The sequence below is a fragment of the Arachis duranensis genome, chromosome 4 (assembly GCF_000817695.3).
Source record: "Arachis duranensis cultivar V14167 chromosome 4, aradu.V14167.gnm2.J7QH, whole genome shotgun sequence".
NCBI classification, from domain to species: Eukaryota; Viridiplantae; Streptophyta; class Magnoliopsida; order Fabales; family Fabaceae; genus Arachis; species Arachis duranensis.
The window spans coordinates 737,156-758,186 of NC_029775.3; the positions used below are offsets into that span (position 1 = coordinate 737,156).

The following is a 21,031-nucleotide window of genomic DNA, read 5'->3' on the forward strand; positions in this document are numbered from 1 at the left end:
ACCCATGGTATAGTAATTTATAACATTGTTAGTTGATCTTGTTTTCATTAACACTAACTTTGTACTAAATTTAATTAGTGAGTTAAAACCAATTAGTTAATCTTGTTTTCACTAACTTTGTACTAAATTCAATCAGTAAATTAAGACCAATTATGCTTACTTGACTTTGTGTAGTAGAGATTGACGAAACAAGATTAACTCTTAATAATTGATATGTTTGTGACTAATGATAAGGATAATGATCATTAACTTTTAACCCTAGCCAAGACCCTTTAAGCACTTGAATTTTGGATGTAAGTTTTTCAAAAATATTTCCCATTAAACGTACCAACAAAGAAATCATTTTACCCTTGTTAGTGTTCATATGAATCTTAAAACATCCCCCCATGTTATCTGCATTAAGTTAAATAATAATCGGTCAGTGTGTTCTTGCCTGTTGCCAGTCCCCAGCAACTGTCTTTGTAGCTATGATTTTTCCTAAACTACATTGGAAAACAAGTTTTCTTTCAAGATATAAAGGTTTGGGATTTTGGAACGTTGACCATGCTCTGTCTTCAGTCACATCCTTTGGCATGACGGCTACTACTCAAGATGAATATAATATCAACCAGGGAATTATTCCTGGGAACTTGTCTTAGAACATTCGAAAACAGAACCGATTAGTAGTCTGAGTAAAATTCTAATAGGATTGAGAACTACAATCTTCTCTAACTGCACTACCCTTCAACCCTTCATTCAATCGGGATCCAACGGTCATTACAAAGGTAACAACCATCTATATCTGTACTGTACAACTATTACGCATAACAACTAAATTAAATTTCTAAGATATATTCCTAAGATACAAAAACCTAATCTGGTGAAAATTACATGTTAATACATTCAAATCCTGCAAAGCATAAGATGTCACACCATAGCCATGTTCCATTGGTGGTAACATCATTTCAAGACGTACTTGTTTCAATGCTTACTCTTTTTATAAACTGGCGTGAACTCGCCAGTTACCCTGCCCAACATAATAATAAGAATAATTAATTTAGTAAACACAAACTATAAGAATTAACCCAAGAACCAAATAGATTATTTTTATTTATCTTTTTATGGTGGGGATGAAAGGGCAGGTAGGTATGAAAGATTATAGGAAGAAAAGGATCTTTGCAATAAGAAAAGGATATTTGGATGGTTTTAGTACTTTGTGAGAATTAGTATTTCAACTTCTCAAGATGCAATACTGTGCTTAATTCCAAAGAAGTTAAAAGAAGTCAGAGGTGTTACTAAGAAAGCAAGAAACAAGCTATCTGAGATGAAAAAGCTGACTCGAGCCATTAAATTTACAAGAACTTAGGGTACAAGGTAGAGTAACCCCATTGCCACTATAAACTTATTGTAAAACCAATATCAGACTAAGCACTTAAGTATGGCTTCATCATAATCCCTGATCATGTACTCTGTTGATGAAACTTTGTTTAACTGAACAATTGGAGAATGCATGGCAGTAAAGTAATAAAGGATCAAGAGGGATAATCTTTGTACCTATTATACAACAGTAAGGCATCACCTACTGTCCCAGCGACCTTATTCCGTACCTTTCGAACACACACCTGAACCGAAGGCACAGTAGAACATATTTATTTTATTTAGTATATGAATATTAAATGATAACTTAAACTATCCACAATTTTGCTATAAACAATCACCTGAACTTGATCAATTGGCCCAGCCTCTGGATCCCGATTACGATGGATAACAATTCCATTGTCACACTTATTTATGAAGTGTGCACTTCCACTTATATCATACAGATTAGGAGGACCACCAGTCCAATTATGAAGCTATTAGATTACATGAGAAATGAGATATGAACATCATATAGAGTGAATAAATAAAATTTAAAAGAAAAAAAAGAAAGAAAAGAAAAAGTTGAAGATGTATGTTGATTATTACTAACCTGCCTGGGATGTGCAACAAACCAAACATGGCATCCATGAAATTGGGCAAAACGTTTGATTAAGGTAAGCATCTGACTTACATATTCAGTTTCAGTCCTGCAAGTTGCAACAGAAAATCAACAGCAATTAGATATTCTTCGAATGGACAACATTGAGGTACAAGAGAAAGAATGATCACAGTAACAAAGCAAAGGGTGACATTGGTTTTATTCACGTCAGAAATAAGCATCTATCATGTGTAATAGTGCTCATTAAAAGTGAGATTTGGGCATAAATTTTAGTCCAGCAGACATCAATTCATGGTGCCCAGTCTCGGATAATAAAAAGAAAATACTGCCCAGTCTCTGTTTCTTAGTCTTCTGGTCCAGCAAACTTCAGTCTCATTGCTTGGCTATGTATTCGCTCAAATAGAAAACATATGGCTCGTTATATGGCAGTCACATGCTGCCCCAGTTCAACATCCGGCAGTCCCATATAACCATGGTTCAAACTCCAGCAGTTCTGTATGGTCCTAAATAAATTTTCAGCAGTCGTATGGCCCCATTTTCTAGCTAGTTATCTCGTCTTGTTACTTGGCTTTAAAATGTTGCTGAATTCTGGTGTCTTTTCTTGCTATTTTGAGCTATTTTCTAACATGCTTAAAGATAGATTACTAAGCTTTAGCTTGAGTGAAAAGGTTTTCGTAATCTGTTATAAGATATTATAATTATAACTACTGACGAGGCTTATCTCATATCTTATCTGCTGTAGGATTAGGTAGTTATCATCCTATCTTTCAAGTGTGTATATTTACAACGCATACACAGGTGGGAAGTCAATAACACTTCTCTTTTCATAAACTGTAATTATATATGATGAAAAAAATTAAAAATAAAAACATAAAAGACTATAACTTCTTGTTCCTTGTTTACCCCTCGCAAAAAATAAGAGAAAAGGTGTATCGATGATGAAATCAAATATTTAATTGATAGAAGATGAAGTCATATATAAAAATAACGTAGACATAGCTAAACAAATTTCCATATTCAGAATTGGAGAATTACTGGTTCGAAGGTCGTTGATGATCAAGCTCATTATAAGGATCAATCACAAGTCCACGCACCCCATGCCTTAATACAGCTGCTTTTGCAAGGTCAAGAACCCACTTTATACTTGGAAGGGAATCATCTTCACACCTAGTAGTCCGCCACCAGAATTCATTAGTTTGACATGAAATTACAATATTTTTAAGAGAAAAAAAATTATACTACTGTAAGAGAGAAGTGCACATAGTTAGATAATAGGGTCTCCTCACAAGAATTTAAAATAGTAACAAGTCCTAAAGATTGAGCCACATAAATTAGACATGCCAAACTTTGCATATCTACCAAAGACACCAAAAAAAGAATTGCTTAATGCCACATGGATGTAAGGTAGGCAACCATATCCAAATGTTGTCAAAATATGATAGCCCTTGGAAATTCTAGCTAAATAGTAAAGACAACATAGAATAGCAAAATATAAACAAATAAATAAAAATTTGCAATAAAAAATAAAATATTAGCTTATTTTATATGAAAATTCCAAAGGCACAAAATCAAGTGAAAAAATTTAAAGAAAAGAAAAAACTATGTGGCTTGTTAGGGGGTATCCCCAAACTTCTCAAAGCTTGATCCAAGATAATCCCAGCAGGACAACAACAAATAAATAAATATTTGAATGACACATTAATTCTGAACTATAAGTACATATAAAACACAAAGCGATCAGAAGATTGTGCGTTTGTAGTTTGCCATTATTATTAGTCCAACTAAGATGAAATGCCAAACAAAAGACCCAAGTTTATATTTCCAAATGAATGTCTTGGAGAAAATTTTATCTGAAAACCTAAAGATTTAAGATATGAACATTTTGGGTTCTTTCACACTTACAAGAGAATTTCTTCCCTGCTGTATTGGGAAGGTATGAAGGCTGCTATCATGGATTTCATTAAGGAGTGTGAGGTGTGTCAGCATAACAAACACTCCACTTTAAAACCAGCAGGTCTGCTACATCCCTTACCAATTCCTGCTAATGTGTGGGCAGACATTTCTATGGAATTCATTGGGGGGATGCCAAAGGTTAAGGGAATGGACACCATTTTTGTGGTGGTTGATTGCCTTTATGCCCACTTCTGTCCCCTTTCTCAACCCTTTAGTGCAAAGGATGTGGCCTCTTTATTCATCAAAGAATTGGTGCGTCTTCATGGATTTCCCTCATTCATCGTCTCAGGTAGGGACAAAATCTTTATGAGTACCTTCTAGGCTGAGGTTTTCAAACAAGCTGGGACTTCATTAAGGATGTCGTCTGCCTATCATCCCCAATCGGATGGGCAAATGGAGGCTGTCAACAAATGCTTGGAAACTTATCTCTGGTGTCTTACAGGGTTGAAACCGAAACAGTGGCCGGCTTGGTTATCTTCGGCAGAATTTTGGTACAACACTAGCTACCATGGTTCCATTCGGATGCTGCATTTGGAGCCTTGTATGGGAGGGAACCACCGCCTGAGTTTAAGGGTGGTTTCGAATCAGCTGTGGAGGATGTAAGACTTCTATTGTCAGAACGAAATCAGATGTTAGATGAGCTACAATTTCATTTAAACCATGCCCAAAATCTGATGAAACAGCAAGCCAATAAGAAGAGGTGGGATGTAGTGTTCGCAGTGGGTGATATGGTCTATTTGAAGCTTCATCTATATAGGATGGGGTCCTTGGCATCCACAATTAATGAGAAGCTCTAGGCTCGTTTTTATGGGCCTTTTGAGGTTTTGGAGAGGATTGGTGAAGTGGTGTATCAGCTCAAGCTGCCGGAGACAGCCAAGATCCGTCAGGTGTTCCCCATGTCGCTCTTCTCAAGAAGAGTATCAGCCCCTCTATGTCTCCGCAGCCTATTCCGGATGAGTTATCAGAAGACGCTGAGTTGGTGGTGGCTCCTGAGAAGGTCCTGGACAGCAGAAGCAATGCCAAAGGGGAGCTAGAAGTCCTAGTTAAATGGCTCAACTTGCCTGAGTTTGAAAGAAGTTGGAAGCAGGCTGACAAGTTGCAGCAGGTGTTTCCGAGGCGGGTATTGTTACAAACCCAAATAGCAGAGTGGTGGAAGGGCAGAAAGGGAATCCCCACTCTGGAATTTACATATCAGAGAAGAAAGAAATTTAAATAATTAAGGGAGTGGGACCGAGTTTGTTAGGGAATCTGTTAGAAGGAATGAGCGATATAAATAGAAACCGGGAAATGCCTTTGTATTCGGGAAAGTGGTGCGTGGAATTAGTGGAGAGTCTTGGCCTCTCGAAAGCCAAGTTATCATTTCTGTTACTGTTCATACTTTACACATATTACTCATACATCATACTTGAACATACTTTCAGACCTGGGAATATCACACTGATATGCTTGGATGAGACAATTCCATATTTCTATTCTATTCTATTTCTCTTTTCTGTTCTATTCTAGATCTCTCTACCTTCATCCTTTTCTCTATTCTATACTCTGCTTGTTATTATTGTGGGAAGGATTTAAAAGAATTCAAGATGTTTGTTGACATTGGTTAATTTGTTTATCATCTATGTTATCATTCTGGTTGGTAGCGTTGCCTCTCCACAGTAACACAGTACGAAGTCAACATTGAAAAATCACTGGGCTATTTTGCTTGGAGGGAGTCAGGTCTAGTTTTCATATTGAGATGTATAGTCCCTATACGGTCTTAAACAGTCATACAGGCATTGTTCAGAAAATTTATCATATGGAATTTGTATGCAGTGTAGTGAACAGTTAGGAAAACACTTTGTAAACCATAATCATCCATTCTCAAGTCAATGCATTATCTTGTTTTCTACGTAGATGGTATTGCTATAACCACATAATCATAAATCCTTAAATCTAAGAGATTTGACTAGATACATATTCTATATATTGAGTTCATATATTCATAAGTAGACTGACTTTCAAGCCATTCACAAGAGAAACAGAGCTCAAGTGGTGAAACAAAAACCGTAATAGTAAACATACTATGCATCTCTTTTCAAATATTAAGTATGAATAAAGTAAACACCAATGAAGCACCAAATTCATGGGAAAAAGAGAAGCTATCTAACAATGATTGGCATGGAAACATTAGTAGAAGAGTTTTTTGTAATTGGCTAACCTTATGAGAAAGAAAGTATCACTTAGCCAGAGCTTGCCTTGTTCGTATTCCTCCAAACACATCCGTTCAGTATGTTCACCATAACTATCATTATATAAGCAAGTCAACTAAGATGATCAAAGAATTCTACATAACAATGTCCACAATTATTGCAGTCATAGAACATTCTGAGATACAAAAAATGGGGACAAGCAGTCAATAACAAAATGAAGTAATTCATCAAACTTGATCAGTGTTTATAAATTGCTGCCATGGTGGTGCCATGGAGTTAAGGTGTGGCGGTTTTTGGGTTAACTGCCATCTTTGGTGTCCAGAATGCGGAAATGGCATTGGGCAAATGTCGGCCGCATTGGCGATGGTGCCATGGCAGTCCAATACATGTAAGGCAGATTGGCGGTTTTCTTTTTTGGAAGTTTTTTAAGGGTCTTTGTCATTTTAATAACCCTAAAGCTCTTTTCTGGATCTGGTATTCTGCCTCTTCACACACTCTCTACTCTCTTTCATTCACTCTCCCTCTTCACACACACTCTACTCTCTTTCATTCACTCTCCCTCTCTGCTACTTGAGGAAGATGAAGACATGCGACACTGATACAATATCAAGCATCCCAAACTTCCCAATGTGGGATTTTGGGTACCCAATAATACCCAAGTCCCTAACAGACTCTTGTCCTCCTATATCTATGTACACTTCCTTTCTTCATCCTAATAGAAATTTTATCAGCGGGAAACAATTGGAAAAAGAACAATGGAAGTTATTAACATTGAATCCCAAACTCCCGCCAAAATATTAAGTATCAGCTCATACAATATGATATACTGCCTATTATCCAACCAAATCATATGAACTTTTCTGTCTCATGAACTGTTGACATTGCAAAAAAATCATGGACTCTACACCCCAAATATTCCCTTCTTTACATAGGGTAAAATGCAAATTACCCCCCCGGAACTTTGACTCCAGCAGATTACCCACTAACATTTCAAAATGTGCTAGAAACTCATGCAAAACTTTCATTCCAGGATTACCCTTCAATTAAGAAAGGTTATAAGAAGGTCTTTTTTCATAATTTGATAATATTAAGGGGATCAAATTGCACCTTTTGAAACGTTAGAGGGTATACTGCACATTAGTCAAAGTTCAGAGAGGTAAGCTGCAGTTAGCCCTATACATTCAAGGCAGTCATTTGAAAGCTAAATAGAAAATAATTGAGATGCCCGAAATAGAGCAGTAGTAGTATGTCTTGCCATCCTCTATGGCATCTCATTTCGTGGATTATTAAAGCTGTTTTTTTCCTACTTCTCTATTGAAGTAAAAATTGCTTTATTTTCTGTTTATTTTCCAAAATCCTACCCATGTATATGTTCGCCCCAGAAATTTTCTAGCCCCACCCCTTTCCTATTGTGGAAGTCGCCGTTTACTATGGACACAAAGAAAAAGCACACGTAATCAAATATGTTAATCAACAAGGTTAACAACTTTAAAATAATGCACACTATTAGAAAATAAAAGAATATCTTATAACATCTCTAGGAATATCACGGAGTATCTGTGATGATTTCCAAGAATGAGTTTTAATATTTACTATTATTGCATAATTATTTCCTTATCAATTAGGATTTCCTTCAATTTATATAAGTAACATTCATTTAGCTTTATCATTTCCTATCTAACACCCAATCCCAACACATACCATAATATTTGAACCACTAGGAATGAAGGATGTCAGGAGAATATAAAGTACAATGGGGACTTTTCAAAAAAATAAAAAAAAAACAAAAAGGAAAAATATTCGAAATTCTTGAAATCTTAACCTAGAATACTGAAGGGGGATGTGGACACACAAATTCTTATTTTCAGTTTTGGCCGAATCAATGTAGAGGATTATAAAATTTGGCCCTTAAGCAAAGGTTAGGTCAGATAACCTATAGCCAAAACAAAGATTTTCTTATGTAATTGGCAAAATCCTCCAAACTGTAGGTGACCTACAATAATGACAAACGGGGACCTTATAAACTTCAAAATCATGCAAAATGTAAAAGACAATTTCAGGAATATAAACAAAGAAAAACATGACAAAAGAGAGCTGACAAAAGATGACCAGAAGTGTTAACTATAACTATTGTATAGAGAAAGCTCACCGCGCTTCAAAGAAAGGCTTTTCTGAAAAAACGTTGCTAAAATTAAAGTAACACTTTTGTATTATTTAACAATGCTTTTTAACTTAAAAAATAATTATTACCAAAATATAAAAAAAAAGTATGATTTTAATTTTAGTAACACTTGTATAGCCACCGAAAAATCTTCAAACTAGAATTTGCAATATATATACATAAAGAATTTCAATAAGATGAGAATGATAATACAAATTAGGAATAAGGGTTCCACTATACAAAAGCAAAACAAAACAAAAGATTTATCAATAAAGCATAGGTCTCCAGTCTGAGAGCAAAAGTCTCCTATAAAATGATGATCTTTACACCAAAAAATTGCTAGATGTCCACAAGAGACCATTGAAGGAATTACAAACAAAGTTAATTACCGTTTACATAACAAATAGGTTATAAGTAAACATACAAAAGAAGAATAAGTATGAGAAATTGGCACATAACTTATCATGGTTCAACCTACAAAAAACTGTTGACAAAACAGATCAATTAAAACTGAAGTTAGGGTCTGATGGGTTTGCATTTCCAATTTTTGTTTCCAGTTTCAGTGTTTTGTTTTCAAGCTTTTGTGAAGAAAAAAGTGAAGATAGGAGGTTGTAACAACTGGTACCTGAGAAAAAGAATTCACACACACAACCAAACAGAAAGAAAAGGGGTGAATCAGGATGATCACACTCCCTTGATATTATTGAATTATGAAAGAAAACTAAACAGTATAGAGATGCTTGGGTGATATTTGGAGAGCCAGCCTCTCCTAAACCTTCCTATTCTCTCAATTCCTATCTCTCACTCATTCTGTTACTACTAATACCCCTCCTACACCCACAACCAATCCAATTAGGATCACTCCCCTGACCCTCTTTCACACTTCTCTCACTACTAGTGCCAGATGATATTTAGTTACAAGAATATCCCCATTTTTATTATTTCCCCCTTTTACCCTCTACGCTCCTCTTCCTGCTGTGATGAAAAGGTAATGGCAGAATCTGTCCCCTCATAGTCTTAAAAGCTTCTATTCTCACCCCATATTTGGGTGTGTAACAAAATGATAACAGAAAATACTAATTCAATTATATATCATTTAGATACAAAAAGGAATCGAAAAAATCGTCTTATCGTCTTATCTACTTATATATATATATGTAGTATTTTAGATCCCTGCGTCGTTCCGTTCCATTTAGGATTAGGAATAGACGTCATCGGACCCGCTTTTTACATATCTATCATTATTTAGGATTTTATTGCTTAAACTGTTTTCTCTTTTTCTTCACAAAATCCTAAAAACAAAAAACACTAAAAATGAAAAACAGAAAATGTAAACTCAAACAAAACACTCTCTTATCCTTCACTTCTTATTAATGATATTTCTTTCTATCTAGTAAACAAAAAAGATCAATGAAGGTTAGAAGGAGAGGTCAATCAACATTCTAATCTAAGCGCAATCCTGTTAAGTCCCATCATAGCAAACCCAAATTTTGAAAATCACAAATGAAATAGCTCACCTTGTTCTCCATGGAACAAAGTGCAAATTTCCAGCCAGCAATTTCATTAATATTGCAAAGAAGGGCATCAATCCACTCACTCTTCCCTGAATTGGGAACTCCAGTTACTAGAGTCAATTCTCCTGGTACAACCTGATAAAAAGCAATTAATCAGAACACTAACATCTCCGTTTTGAATGAAATACAAAAACTTCTATCTTTACTATATACCATTTAACAAATACTTCTGTTTAAATAAAGAAAAAAGAATGAAGAGTGGATCATGTCATAAGAGTATCACTGGATATTTTTCTTTGTATTACATCACTGATTGAGTAAACGTTTAATTTGGTCCTTGAAATTTCAAAATTAACAATTTAGTGACTTTATAATATTGAAGGTCTTGATATATAAATATCTCTTGCATACAATCCAATGATATGTTTTTCAGGAATTTTCTGAAAGGCATTTATATGAAAATCTTTGATTTATGAAAGTTCGGCTACTACTTTTTATGCGCCATATGTACATTTTGGATATGCATTCCTGAGATTGTTTGCTACTTCGGGAATTTGGAGGACTACAACACCTACCCGATGCTATTGTTAAGATTCATTCCATCTAGATTCAGACTTAAACTAGAAAGTACCAACATGAACTTAATGGCATTCCATGTGTCCAACACAAATCAGTCTGTCACTCAAAGATACCCCCATCCACCCACCATACATAAAATCCTATTTAACCAAATATTCTTTTCCTTTTAGTATAGAAACCAACTGAATCACAGCTTAAATCTAGAGTAAAATGTCAATAAAAAGGATACTCTACAAACCATTCAGATAAACTTAGCAATGGTAAGTAATCTCATAAATTTGACATAGATCAAGAATGTTCAATAATATCAGGAAGAACCTGGAATGTATGAAGGAGATACATAGATTGAAATTTATGAATATTTGAACTTGTGTAAATCTTGAAAATATACATATTTGTTTGCCATTTATATGTGCTATCAATTTAGAAATATGTGTTTGTATCCCTGTCATATAGAGTGTCCATTATGGTACTTCATAGGACTTTAAACTACTGATACATTAAGCAAAAACAGAAGTAGCAATATCATTTCGCTGTAGGAAAGAACGGGATTGTAAAATCCAGCCAACTGAAAACTCTTGACATCTAACAATGGTGTCTTATCCAAATTTTGTTGTGTCATAATAGATTGCCGAAATTATTAATAAAAATAATAATAATAATAATAACAACAACACCAACAATAATAATATAACATATTATTGAAGAATCAATTTTTGGTTGTTTCTCAAAACAACCAAAAAATTGAAACTTCATTGTCATTCATGTTATATGTGAAAAATAACCCACTGATATGTTATTGAATATTTAGATTTAAATTAAAATTTTACCAATACATTACCTGTTGAAACAATTCAGTGAAATCTTATTACATATTCAGAATCAATAACTTTTATTTTTATTACAAAATACTAAAAATTTGAATCTTTGTTTTTCGCTTTTGTGACAACTCATTATGCCTTGTCATATAAACTAATTTTTCTTTCAATTTAAAATTTCAATCCCAAAAAGAAAGAAACAAGCAACCAAAAAAAAGTCAAAATAAAAACCCCTACAAGACAACATTGTAGAAGATAGAGAAATGTAACTAACTGCTCTTACATTGTAGAACTCATTCAGATTATTCCACCCAGTTGAGACGCCAAATTCATATCCTAAGGTTCGATGATAATATGCATCAATCTCATCAAAGTAATCTCTGAAGTTAAACAATCCACGTATTGGATACAATTCGGCATTCTCAACTGCTTCCCTCAGTGTATCAGCACCCAAATACATGAGAACCTGCTTAAATGTTACAAGGCTTACTACAGTTACCATGGAGCAAAATTAGATCACACAATTCTACATCCGAGTGGAACTAGTGCATCAGTAGCTGACCTCATTTGCATCTTTGAAACTTTCATCTCCCTTTCCTCTTTTTGGCCATCTGACCCGCCAGCATCTACAAGCACACAAGGAGGAGTTTTACTCATAAATGCATACAATTAACCAAGAGGGGAGAATGTAAATAACACAAGGAAACAGAAAAATAATCTTATCTTCAAGGCAACAGAAAATTTATAAGAGAATAAAAAGCAGACAAAGACACCACCATTCTATCATATAAACCATCATAAATTTGCAAAATATGCAGAACAAAATGAATGACAAAAACATCTTGAGAACAATTGGCATGAACAATAAGCATGTTTAATCTTACATTTTATACATTAGCAGTGGATAGGATCATGGATTAGCAGAATCAGTAGGCTTTATTGATGAACTAGGGATTGCAAATCATAATCCCTTGTTGGAATACACGGTTGGAACTACCAATTGTGGAGGAAGTTCTTCCTCTCCTGAACTAACAGACTTAACAGAAATTTGACTAAATTGAAAAACTAGCTAACCACTGGTATTTATAGGCAACAGGTAAGACTAGAACTACTGCTCTTAAACCTACTAAACTAGCTCAAAAAGAACAAATAGACAGCCAACTAGCAGCAAATAGGGACTAAACAGTTAAAATCATCCAGTCAACTACTTAACCCTCCTCTTGTAAACTAAGCCAAACCTGTTTCCATCAGCCCTACATCACTACAATGACATAAAGTCTTGTCTCATTAGGTGGGGTTGGCTAGTTGGATAAAATGTGGCCATTGTGACCTGTTATGAAGTGCCGTAGATGCCAAAGTTTTATGGCATATGATTAGATCTCCAGCATCTATTTCATGTAAAGCTCATGACCTTAGAGGACTTTCCATCTCAAACATGTTGAGAAGTTTCAAAGTTGTGCTCTATTAGATAAACCTTATTATCTGTTTTGCTTTTATAGCAGAACATTTATCATCTATGTTGTATTATTCTCTTCTTCCAAATGAAATCTCCAAAAAGTTTATAAAGGTGTGACAAAAGTCCCAAAATGTGACAATGCCACAGTGGCACTTCCGTTAACGGGGTTGACGGCATCATGGTTGGGGATCTTGTCACACATTTATAATATTCTGGGGTGCCTTGTGTGACTTTCCTTCTTCTGGGGGCTATTTTGTAAGAAATTGAATCTCACACATGATAATATAATGCTAACTTATCAAAAAATAAAAACAAAATTGTGATTTATCTCAAAAGGATGGGGAAAAACCAAGTCATGAGCAGTAAATTTGAACCTTTCTTTTCCAAGGCGACGTGCAAGCTCCTCAGCCAAGGCTTGACCAGGTTGATCCCCGTCAGTGGCAAGTATGATTCGGGATGCCTATCATTAGAATAGTGAGAAAGTTGAGAAAAGCCAATAACTTCTGTGCATCAGAGTGAAAAGAAGAATAATAGTTACAGACCTGCATCAATTGGTCTTTGCAGTTCCATAGATACTGATACTTTGTATCCTAGCTTTACAAAATGATGATGATGACAAAAGCATCAGATTTTAAAATTACAAAAGGGTGAGCATAGTAAAGAATAACAATAGATAAAACATATGTTAAGCTCCAGACAAACCTTCTCACGAGGGGGCAGCTCTTTTGAGGAGACAGATGGAGGTGCACCATCAGGAACACTCACACAATTGCGGAAGCCAGCTTCTTCCATTGCTAGCTTGTCCATTTCACCTTCAACCTATAGTATAACAAATATAAAAAGCAAAAAACAAGCGGTAACCTCTGAATAATTTCTGATAATGTTTCAGAATAGAGAGAAAGTGAGAGAAGGAGAGAGAAGATGGAGAAACTGAGAATTGTGGAAAATGGGATTATTTTCACTTTAGAGTGGTGATTACACATAAATAAAAAGAGTGTTCAGCACTCTAGATCAAAGGGGTAGAAAGGTCATTCGGAACTGTTAGGGGAATCGATCCTAGCTGGCAGCTCTTATAACTGCTCTAACAGTTTCTAGATTCTAGTAGCCTCCGGACTCTTCTAGATCTTATACTCAGCTTCTCTATCAATTTCTACAGAAGGAAGAACCACAAAACTTACAATGATAATATCATTTTGTCCCTCTATGTCATCCAATCCGTATAAGATTTTTTCTGTGTTCGCTTCCTGAAATAAAGGATATCAAGAAAAAAGATGTAATATTCATAAATTAAAAAGGGCATGACATGAGCAGAAACCAAAAATTTTGACAAAAACTATGATAAATGTCTTCTAACATAATCAGAATAAAACAAGAGTACAAAAAATTGAACTAAGGGAGAAGTTAATCAGATGGAGGAAACAAACAAGTGAAAGACAGATATAGAAGACCTTGAATTAAATTACATTTCTTTGAAAATGTAACAGACCTGACTAGTTGGTAAAGGCTGTTGTTTTCCATGTAATTATGTCACAGTAGTTTAACTTAATGTGAAGCATATTAGATAAGTATCAGCAATTGCATTTACCTGCCAAAAGTTCTTGTTGATGTCTCGATATTTGCAACTAACAAGTGCTCCATTTCGATGATAGGTGAATGCAATAACAATCTACCAAATGTATATTACAGAAAAAAAATTAGTAGAAAGCATCACTGACATGCAAAGTAAAGAGTCTGCCATTGCCTAAAAAAAAATTAGCACCAGCTACAATAAAATACTAGAATAAATGTTTATTGATAATCTCAAATACAGTTAATTCTTCATCTACATTATCTAAAAGTCATCAACTATGACCCAAAATACACTACATAAATAGCAAGGTTCTTATTTTCAGCATTGTTTCTTTTCCAAACATCTTTGATTTTCTTAAAAAGAAAATTAGCATCAAGGCAGGAAAAAAGGTTAAGAAATCCTCCTCACATGACCAAATAATCCATGGAAAAATGTTAAATTACACAGTTAGCCCCCTATACTTTCACTAAAATTGCAAATTGATCCTTACACTTTAAAAGTTTGTAATTAGGTCCCTAAACAAAATTAAATTTTGTAATTTAGTCCCCACCGTTCAAGACCTCAAGCTTTCACATGAAAATCACTGTCTAAACAATGTCAAAACCATATCACATGAACTACGGGGTATTGTCTATTAAAAAACAAAAAAAAAAACCTTAAATCTTTTGTGCTTTGATCTCCCCTTCAATCGAAAGGAATAAAATAAATTAAAAAAAAATAAAAGGCAAATATTAATTCAAGGTATATATTAATCTGCAGACTACTATATCCCTAAACCTTTATCATTGAAAAAGTATATGCACAATCTATCCCGTCAAAAATAGTACCAGCTAGCTTTGCTTCATTTTACCAATTAGATCACCTACATCTTAACATGTAATTTTCTATGTAACTCAAACTAAATAACGAAGTGGCGCATTGTACCTGATCATCATATTTTCTCTGCTTGACAGCATTTCTCTCCAAAGTCTCTTGTGAAATCAAGCGCTCTGAAAAATATGCAAGCACCTGAAAAAGGGTAAACAAAATTTACTTTACATTACTTGAATTTGAACAAAAAAATTATTTATCAAAAAAAAAAAAAACAATTTACTAGCAAAAATACTGGAAACTAAATGAATCAATCAGAGATAAAGATGCTTAGATAAATGAGTGAGCACTCTAGGGAGAGCTGTAGCAGAGACACACAAGAAAACCTTATATTAAATTCTTAAAATAAATTCAAATATAAATAGTTTAAACACATAAAGATCATTATAAGGGCATTGTGGTGTCACTTAATCCATGTAACTAACCAACCTAGCAGGCCAATGGTTTCTTTATTTGTTTTTTCTTTATTGAAGAACAAATTAAAAGCATCTTTTTTTTTCTTTATTTGTTTGATAAAACGTTGGGGGCCAAATGGTTTGTCCATTTTCATCTTCATTTCCGGTGAAAATGAAAAAAATTTGAAAATATGTTTGGTTATACATTTTTAAAAATACTTTAATTGAAAATGAATTTGAAAAGATACACAAAATTGAAAATGACAAAGGGTGCAAATAGAACAGAACAGTACAGCTAGTTGGAGTAAAAGAGGTTACTTGGAGTCAAATGGGTGCAAAATTCAAACACTTCCACCTTAATTTTAATTTTTTATTTTTAGCACTTTATTGTATTTCATATGCCTTTTTTTTTTAAATAAATCAATGTTTATTTTTTTATATTTACGATTTTGCACCTTTTTGTATTTTTTATCTCTATTTCTTAAAAAAAAAATCAATGTTACTTTATATTAATGAAAAAATTATCCAATGAAATTTTATCATTTTGAACTGTTATTATTATTTTATTTTGGTTTAATTACTCTGTTGGTCCCTATAGTTTCGCGAAATTTTTAATTAGGTCCCTATACTTTTTTTCCTTTTAATTGAGTCCTTACACCATTTTTTTTTTAATTGGATCCCTACACTTTTTTTTTCTTTTATTTGGGTCCCTGCACCAAATTTTTTTTTTTTTAGTTGGATCCCTATACAATTAAGCCAATTACTGCTAAGAGGGACCTAATTGAAAAAAAATTTGGTACAGAGACCCAATTAAAAGAAAAAAAAGTATAAAGACCTAATTAAAAATTTCGCAAAACTATAGGGACCAACAGAGTAATTAAACCTTTTATTTTCTTGAATAATTCCTTACAGTCAAACTAGCTAGTTTATAAAATTATTTGCACTGCATTAACTAAAATATAGAATATACTTATAATGTTATCATTTAATAACAAATACATTTTTTAATTCAATATTGAAAATATGTTTTGGAAAATGGATCAGCCAAACATATTTTCATTGTTTCCTTTGTTTGAAATGAATTCTATTTTGACAAACCAATCACCTTTCCAAAAACACAGAAAGCTTACAAAAATTATTTTTGGAAAATAAAAATTGAAAACAAAAACAGGAATATTTTCACAAACCAATGGGCCCTGAGACATCAATGCTTCAAAGTTAATCTCATTAGGCGAGTAACTAAAAGTCTAAAACAAACACAACCTTTAATCAGGGAGATCTAACCAATCATTAATGGTGACTAAGCTTTAAAGACGAAAATGATAAATTTATTGAGTCCAGATTATGAGTAAATGAAAAGCCCAACAAAGACATTAGCAATCATAAGAATAGCACCCGAAGAACTTACGAAATAATATTAATGGTTAATTCAATTAAACACAATTGTGCTATTCTATATACACACACACACACACAAAAATAATACTGAAGAAAAATACATTTTTAAATCAATACTTCCATTTGCCTCTATTAAGCACATTCAACCAGCACGCTACACACAATAACATAAACAACTATCAGAGAAAATATGTCACCATAACTACTCCCAGAGGAAATGAACATGAAAACATTACAAGAACACCACAGAAAAGAAATAAAAATTTGATCAAGAAATAGTTCTAATGACAAGAAACTGGCTAGAAAGCCTATCATTCCACTCCAACCAACTACAGTGCATCCTTGCAAAGTTTTCGGATTTATTTGATTTCCTCTCCAAAAATTTAGAATGAGTAAAAAGTATTCCATGGGGGCATACACTGCAAATTAGAAATACCATAATGCTTAATCTATAGCTAACAAGCAACCTCAAGAGAAAGGTATTGCATCCTTCATTAAATTATTGAAGGACCCGAGCAGTTGGACCCCATGATTCCAATAAAAATGGTTCAGCTATTCTCGGATATCACATTTATATATTATTGAGGAAGTGGCATGAAGGAATATGATACTAAAAGTCTCAGGATGCATTTTGATTGGCTTTTGAGAAAAGTGCTTATTCTTTTCACCTTTTAAAGGATCTTTTTAGTAAGAAAAAAGAGGGGGAGCCTTGGAGCTACAATTGAGTTGTTTCTGTGACCTCAAAGTCATGGATTTAAGTCATGGAATTACGTAAGGTAGGATGCTTTGCACTAGGCTGCCCTTTTTTCTTTAACTAGAACAAGCAATTCTATGTTTCAGTTAAAAACCATTAAGTATTTCTTCTAATTGAAAATTCATTAAAACCTTAAAATTTTTGCTTTTAAGAGAAGAAACATGCTCATAAAGAGAACCATGCATGGTGTTTTCCCACAGGCAATGTCTGCACCAGATATAAAGTATATGAAAAATTATTAAGAATACTAACTCATCTTCCTAATTGTTAAGGGTAGAAGAAACAGGTCAAGCCAGGCTTCACCCTTAATAAGCCAGGCCTGTAAGGTAATTAATTGGCCTGAGCCTAGCCTGCAATCTATTATAGACTTTTTTTCAAAGTACTAAACTTGTCCTGTTATTGAGTCTGGCCTAACCTGAAGCATTTTAAAAGCCTGACATCTTTTTTACGAAAATAAAAAATTGAAAAAATATTATTTTAAAAAACTATTTTTTAATAAAAAAATTACTTATATGTAATATATCAAATTTAACATTTACAAGAATATTTAAACTTTTTAAGTATTTAAAATATGAAAATAATTTATAATAAAATATAATAAATATAAAATATTTAATAACCCTTTAAATTATAAAAAATTACTTACATAATTTATTTATGTTTAATAGGTCTGACAAGACAATAAGACTAATTTATGAGTCTGAGACTGGCCTATTTTAGGCTTTCAAAACAGCCTGAGCTTGGACCTATTTTACAACAAGTTAGGCTAGGCTATAGGGCCCTAATAGGCCATCTGGCCTATTTCATTATCCTCCTAAATTCTAAATAGAAAAAGTTTTCAAATTTTTATCTTTTTTTATGTTTTCAAAAAATAAGATATATTTAAAATTTTAATCATTTAAATATTAGGAGAATGAATTATGACTCCCAATTATTACAAAAAGTATATGATACAGGCAGAGTTCAAAAAGATCCAGGACAGAATTAGGTAAGGTAAAATATAATGACCTCGCTACAAAGTGGTTCTAGCTGCAACTCCTCCTCTGTAATTTCTCTTTTTTTCTTAACCTGGGCTACTTGACTCGTTGCTGTAGAGAGTGAATGGCTGTCAGCGAAGGCCTGCAATACAAGAGACCAAACAAGGAAACAATTAACAAAGCCACCCGTGTCAAACAAGATATGTCGCATTTGAAAATGATGTCCAACCTGTGTGCTACCTCTCCACCCACATTTTCCACGAAAACACACCCATGCAGCAGACCCGCTAAATTCAAATATTGTCAAAATATCAATGTACAAGTATGGTAAACCAACAACTAGATAAGATACGAGAAATATGATCATAAAAATCTGATCCATACCCATCGTGTGCAATGAACAGAGATAAGCTTCTTTCTCCTGATTCACCACCTTCACACTGGCTCACAAAAGATAACAGTAAACATACAACCAAAAAAAGGTTTACAGTTGATAGCAGTAAACAACAAAATGTGATATATGCAAAGAGAATGAGCTACTATCATCATATATCATATAAGCCAGAAATAAAATGAGTATTAGAGCCTTAGAGGCAGAAGTAAGACATCAAAATTAATTCGTCAATCATAAGAACAGCCAAGTTAGATGCACTGAATTCAAAAGACTCTCAGACAGTCTTCCATTGAATATTTTGTTTCACAAATAATACCGACTACCATAGTTAAAGTATTATAATTAATTCCATCCCAAAAAAGAAAGGGACAAACAAGACTATGCTACTTACAATGTATTTGTGCAAAATTATCACAAAGAACTTCAACACCCCATAACATGACCAACTCCAATAACAGATGCTATGAAAAAGGATTATGTCTTCAAAGGTATGATATACAGCCACTACAAGGGAAATACTTTCCAATGTGTAAAACCACTAAAGTTGGTAACTTGTACCTGAAATGCCCCCATTTTCTGTCCTTGTTTGAAGCAGGAAAAATATGGGAAAAAGCTTTTGATGAGTGGTTTAAATGGATTAGATTCGTATTTATTTTCAGTAAAACATGATTTTAACAGCATCCAATTCTATGTTTTGCAAAACTAGCTGTCTTCTAATTCTCACGAACTTGAATAGCCATTCATGAGAAGAATTTCAATGGAAATATAGGATGATAGCACACCAAAATTACGCACTAAAAAGATGAAGGTTAGTGCACACTTTGGTGCATGTAGGTACATGTGGTTATTTTGGTCCCCATATAAGGGACAAAGCATGTACCTGCTGGAGACAAAGTGTGATAATCAACACCCTCAAAAAAAACATACCATTGGACAAAGCAAATGATTGTACTGGCCGGGTACACAAATTCCAGTATCCAACCCAACAGCCTCCAACTTGTATTTCAGCGAATTGAATCGCCTCTCTTTCTCATTCTCGTCCGGGTTCTCCAAATGAACTTAAGAAAAAAAAAAGGTTAGTTTCCTCTCTTCCAAAAGATAAAACAAAATAAAAAGTGGTTAGCGGCGAAAGAATAGAAAAAAATAACATACCTGGCCTGGGGACAGTGGCATGAGAAGAACGAGAATAGCCGTTGGATGTGAGTGGCGAGGGCAATGGATGGTTCTTGGAAAGGGGTGGTCTGGAACAGAGGATAGTAAAAATGGATCTGCAGGGGTTAAAATGGTGCAGTTGAGGTGAGAATGGATGGGTGCCAGTGGGACGGAAGAAAGGATGGGTGGTCATGGACATGGTGGCAAGTAACATGTGAGGGTAGCGAAGACGCATGTTCTGGGAAGAATAACAGGTTTGGGTTTGTAACAATGATATTTACTGTTGTTACTGGGCATTTGATTTTATGGCAACAGAATCAACATAAAATCAAAACATGGTGATAATAAAAATCAAGTAATTTGAAGTTCCTCCACCCCGGAGCTGCAAGTAAACATAGATTTCAGAGGTGTAAACAGAGAAAGAAATACATGGCAGAGAGGGGCAAACCAAATAATTAGAACCAAGAACAAATAAACATAACCAAAACTCAGAACATTACCAAAACCCTACCCCAAAAATCAGAACCAAGAACACATAATCATAACAAAAAATAATATGAAAAAAGAAATATCAGTTCATAACCAAATAAAAAATCAGTTTAGCAGCAACCCTACGAATACAAATTCTGTTCAGCAGCATTCAGCAACTCCATAAATAAAATTTCAGCACAAGCTCAAAAGATGAAATGTGATCAATTATAACAAGATAAAATTAGAAAGTAGAAACAAATCATTTAGAAACAAACAAAATTACCTGAGGCGTTCCATTCTAGAGATTCAGAGAGCGTGGAGGAAGGTGTGGAGGATGATGGCAGCAACGGACTGAGGAAGGCGACGACGCTGCAACGGAGGAAGGCGACTGCGCTGCGAACTGCAAAGAAGGCGACGGTGCTG

At 34.1% G+C, this 21,031-nt stretch overlaps 1 protein-coding gene across 1 annotated transcript; it reads right to left on the reverse strand.

The window, feature by feature from the left end:
* Nucleotides 1-566: 566 nt before the first annotated feature.
* Nucleotides 567-21,031, reverse strand: LOC107482351 (twinkle homolog protein, chloroplastic/mitochondrial). The gene is made up of 22 exons (XM_052260120.1): nucleotides 20,892-21,031; nucleotides 20,138-20,519; nucleotides 19,913-20,043; nucleotides 18,976-19,031; nucleotides 18,821-18,878; nucleotides 18,623-18,733; nucleotides 15,122-15,205; nucleotides 14,213-14,293; nucleotides 13,806-13,871; nucleotides 13,330-13,446; nucleotides 13,170-13,217; nucleotides 13,002-13,087; nucleotides 11,734-11,797; nucleotides 11,455-11,637; nucleotides 9,734-9,909; nucleotides 8,249-8,284; nucleotides 6,108-6,191; nucleotides 2,993-3,124; nucleotides 1,949-2,045; nucleotides 1,698-1,832; nucleotides 1,534-1,601; nucleotides 567-1,006 (listed from the first exon to the last, which is right to left on the reverse strand). The coding sequence occupies exons 2-22, from the start codon at nucleotides 20,370-20,372 to the stop codon at nucleotides 961-963; spliced, it is 2,094 nt and encodes a 697-aa protein (XP_052116080.1). The 5' UTR covers nucleotides 20,373-20,519; nucleotides 20,892-21,031; the 3' UTR covers nucleotides 567-960.

What these genes read in the sequence shown, in the direction of transcription:
- LOC107482351 (XM_052260120.1), bottom strand. Translation starts at nt 20,372, where the DNA reads ATGCGTCTTCGCTACCCTCACATGTTACTTGCCACCATGTCCATGACC. An exon ending in TGCCACTGTCCCCAGGCCAG is followed by an intron (nt 20,044 to 20,137) that starts GTATGTTATTTT and finishes TTTTTTCTTAAG; the next exon opens with TTCATTTGGAGAACCCGGAC. An exon ending in GTTTCAAAGATGCAAATGAG is followed by an intron (nt 11,638 to 11,733) that starts GTCAGCTACTGA and finishes ACATTTAAGCAG; the next exon opens with GTTCTCATGTATTTGGGTGC.